Source organism: Aedes aegypti, chromosome 2, assembly GCF_002204515.2.
Source record: "Aedes aegypti strain LVP_AGWG chromosome 2, AaegL5.0 Primary Assembly, whole genome shotgun sequence".
Taxonomy (NCBI): Eukaryota; Metazoa; Arthropoda; class Insecta; order Diptera; family Culicidae; genus Aedes; species Aedes aegypti.
Window position 1 is genome coordinate 56,611,834 of NC_035108.1, and position 3,719 is coordinate 56,615,552.

General features: G+C 42.7%; 1 protein-coding gene across 1 annotated transcript; it reads right to left on the reverse strand.

The window, feature by feature from the left end:
• Positions 1–666: 666 nt before the first annotated feature.
• LOC5570091 (U7 snRNA-associated Sm-like protein LSm11) lies at positions 667–2,306 on the reverse strand. The gene is made up of 2 exons (XM_001653028.2): positions 1,784–2,306; positions 667–1,153 (listed from the first exon to the last, which is right to left on the reverse strand). Exons 1-2 carry the CDS (start codon positions 2,163–2,165, stop codon positions 684–686), a joined length of 852 nt encoding a protein of 283 aa, XP_001653078.1. The 5' UTR covers positions 2,166–2,306; the 3' UTR covers positions 667–683.
• Between the last annotated feature and the right edge of the window lie 1,413 nt (positions 2,307–3,719).

Genomic DNA, 3,719 nt, shown 5'->3' on the forward strand with positions numbered 1-3,719 from the left:
CCGGAAGGGAAGGCACTCGTTTTTCTTTTTTGTAAAATTTTGACTTCTCGGTAGGACGGTGGTTTTTTGTTGCACTTATCTTCCTAACCCATTGGTAAACTTCGTGTGGTTTGTGTGTGGTAGGTAGCCTTTGAATATCACAGATTGATTGGTTGGTAATCGCTTCTAGCAATGTTTGTTAAAAGTCCTCCTTTTGGTTCGATGATTTCCGGTTCGGAGGCTTTGGTTTAGCGGTTTTTGAGTTGACTCGATCGAAGGATTTGCGATGATCATTTTTTTCGAAGCTTGGACGGACTCTTGTGGCACTTTGGTTGCTTATTGTCGCTTGGCTAGGAAGACATCACCGGAGGACGATCCTTGCGTTTGCTGAGGCCTCAGCTTTTGGTAACTCATGGGGAGTGTAGTTTGGCAAAGAAATCTGAAATTTGAAGAGAATGTAAAATTAGAATCAGACGTATAGATGCAATGTTCAAAACCCCCACTATGAATGAAGCAGTCCAAACTGGTGTAAAAATTACCAATAAGATCCTGCTACGAAAATTATATGACAGGATCTACAAAAATAAATTAAAAAACGTTTTTACAAATTAAAAAAAATATAAAATTTCTCAATTAATTTGAATGGATGGATTCTGAAAATAATACGCAGATATTTAAAAGACTTAATTTTAACAAAAATATCTTTATTCAACTTTCTTTTCCTCGTCTTCCTTCCCCACTTTCTCACTATCCTTCGTCACCAGCACAACCTGCTCGCCCCGAATCATCAACTTCGGCATCCTCCGGCTGCACGTCACGTACTTCCTCCCGGCCGACTGGACGCTAACCTCCGGCACCCGGATTCCCATCTCCCGCAGCAACGCACTGCAATCCTCCGCCTGCCCAAGCACACAAAGCTTGTTCTCCGAGTAGCGATACTTGCGCCGCTTCCACGACTCGTACACATCCACCAGGGCCATGTTCCAGTGCTTGTCGAACATTTCCACGAATCCGGTCACGTAGCCGCGAACGCCGCTTTTTCTGCGAGTGTAGACCCGGACCCGGACACGTTCCCTCATCCAGGTCATCATCAGTTTTAGGGGGCCCTCGGTTCGTTCCAGTTTTACCAAAATGTTGCGTCGCAGTCGGGCCGGTTTTTCCGCTTTGATCATTTCTAGAATAAGACGAAAATTAGTACCAAATTCTAATATCTTTCCCATTTACAGAGCTGGCAGCAATGGATATCTTAAAGGCATAGGAGCTTTTCTTTTTTTTCTGTCGTTACGTCCCGACATGGACACAGCCTAAAACTTAGCTTAATGTTCTTATGAGCGCTTCTACTTTCTTCTGAAATAAAATTGATACTATTCTTGAAAAAACTCCCGTAAGAAACTTTAGGATATCTCCTATAGGAATAACTAGGAAGAATTAGTCAAAGAAGCGTTGAAATGCTTAAGGATTTCCTAGTGCAAATTCTAAAGAAATTTCAAAAGCATCCCTTCAAAACAACGCTGGAAGAATTTTTTCGAGGTCCCTAAAAATATACCAGGAAAAAACTTTAAACAATTTACTAACAGAATTCCAGAAGCTTTTCTTCTAGGAAACTGGGAAGAAATTTCTGAAGAATCTGTGAATTTCCCTGTAAGAACCTTCAGAATCTCTGAAAAGTGAACTTTAGAAACCATTTTGGTTGAAATAGCGACTTTGGGGACCTTCCATTTAGAGTAGAGACTTTCAAATAACTTGTAATAAAAGTGACCATGTCTCTAAAAAGATACCTGCTACCAGCCCTGCCCGTTATCACCTTGATGTGGAAGAAACCTCCGCTGAGGCATTTCCGCCCCACTCCCACTAGTGCTGGCCAGTTGCATCTGTGCTCGCTTGGAAGTGGCTGCCCGCGCTTGGAAGATCTCCTTCAGCCGTTGATCGCTGTACCGTTGGTCGAAGCCACCGAGCTGGCTGAAACGGGACTCGAACATTCCGACATTGTCGAGCAGTTTGGCTTCCGGAATCGGGACCGCTTGGGGCTTGCGAGAATAGAGTACCCGTAGCGGCTTGAATCCGGCGCTGGTTGGGTCCAGTTCGGTTGGACTTCCTTCGGAACTGCTGTCGCCATCGCGGCCACTGCTGCCTCGGCTTCCTTCGGAATTACTTTCGTCACTTTCACTCATGATTGCGGAGCGCATTCGACGAACAGAGGAAAATCACCAGAAAACGATTGTTTTATCGCAAAAATACGTAAACATAAACAAAACAGTTTGACGTCTCTTCGAGGACGGCTTCTCGGTTCGGTTTCCATGTCGTTCCTCTGCTGTTGCATGAATGAAATATTTCGTCTTCGTGGTTGCAGTTTCTCACAAGTAGAGGCGCGTGTGGTGAACGATTTGTGTTATCAGGGCCGCATTCTGAAATTCGACTCGCATTTTTTTATTCAAAATAGAATCCTGAATTTTTTAATGAAATATTTGTGTTTATTCCACGACTGGCGTGAGGGGAGAATAGTCGTCTCACTTTGAGTGAGCGATTCCGACACTCGAATGCAGTGAGAATGGTCACTATGGATGAACTCAAGTGAACTCTCGCTGTATTCCGAGAGTCGGTGTATATCGACTGTGGTCGTTGTTTCGTGACTTTTCCATCCCGACGAGAGTCGTAACGTCCTGGCCTATCGACTGGCTAAGTAATGGATGTGAAGAAGTAAGTTTCATTCAAATTATTGGAATTCAGGCATGTGCCTTACCAAGTAGGTAAATCTATTGGGGTAATCTCTTCTCTTCTTCTTTCTAACGCTACGTCCCAAATGGGACAGATCCTGCGTCTCAGCTTAGTGTTCTTAAGAGCACTTTCACAGTTATCAACTGAAAGCTTTCTTTCCCAATTGATCATTTTTTATGTGTCTTTCTTGTGGCAAGCATGAAGATATGCTATGCCCTGGAATCCTGTTGTTGACCGGTGCATATTTACCGCTACGGCTATCTGGACCCCGCACTTTTCTCATCCCGTTTACTTGATTCTTATGAGAGAATAACATTGGGGATCATTAAAAAATGCCGTAGATCATTTAGGGCATGGGGTGATTTACGAAAGTGTGACAGTGCGTGTATGGGATCATTCAAATATTACGTAACACAAAATTTGCCAATTTTAGACCCCTTCCCTCCCCCACGCAATAGCTTTTGTATGGAAAATGTTATTTTTTGTGTGGATCGTAACACTATGTAAAACCCCTTGCTTTACGTAGTATTTGAACGATCCCTATTAGCAGGTGACTGATACGGCTTTCATCCTGCATGCATTTCGGCGCTTCCTCACATAGTTTTGGTACTCCGCATTTTGGTACCCACTTTCTGGTTGGTTTGCCCTAAACTTACTCCTGATTTTCGAGTAAACGTCTCATACGCTGCTAGTGCTAGATTCTGACAATTCCACATATCGCATTGAATCGTCGAATTTGACGACGCTTTTCAGTTGTTTATCATTTTTGTAATGTTTTGCACATTAGCGAGGTATCATTGAAGTCTCCTACATATGAAAACAAATGTTTTGTCCCTCCCAAAACAATGTATTTGAAGGAACTGCTTCAAAATCCAGAGCTTGAAAGTCAAATCAAATAGATTTTTTCGAAAAATAGGAAATCTCGGGAGAATTATTTCACACTATTTCAAAGCTTTTGGGATTCGAGAAACACCCGGGAATTAAAAAACTGATTTTGAATGGGCACTCTAAAAATACATCGATTT

Bases quoted from the DNA above. Each gene is read 5' to 3' on its own strand.
- LOC5570091 (XM_001653028.2), bottom strand. From the start codon at position 2,165: ATGCGCTCCGCAATCATGAGTGAAAGTGACGAAAGTAATTCCGAAGGA. The intron at 1,154-1,783 runs GTGATAACGGGC...GTCTTATTCTAG, and splicing joins GAGGTTTCTTCCACATCAAG to AAATGATCAAAGCGGAAAAA.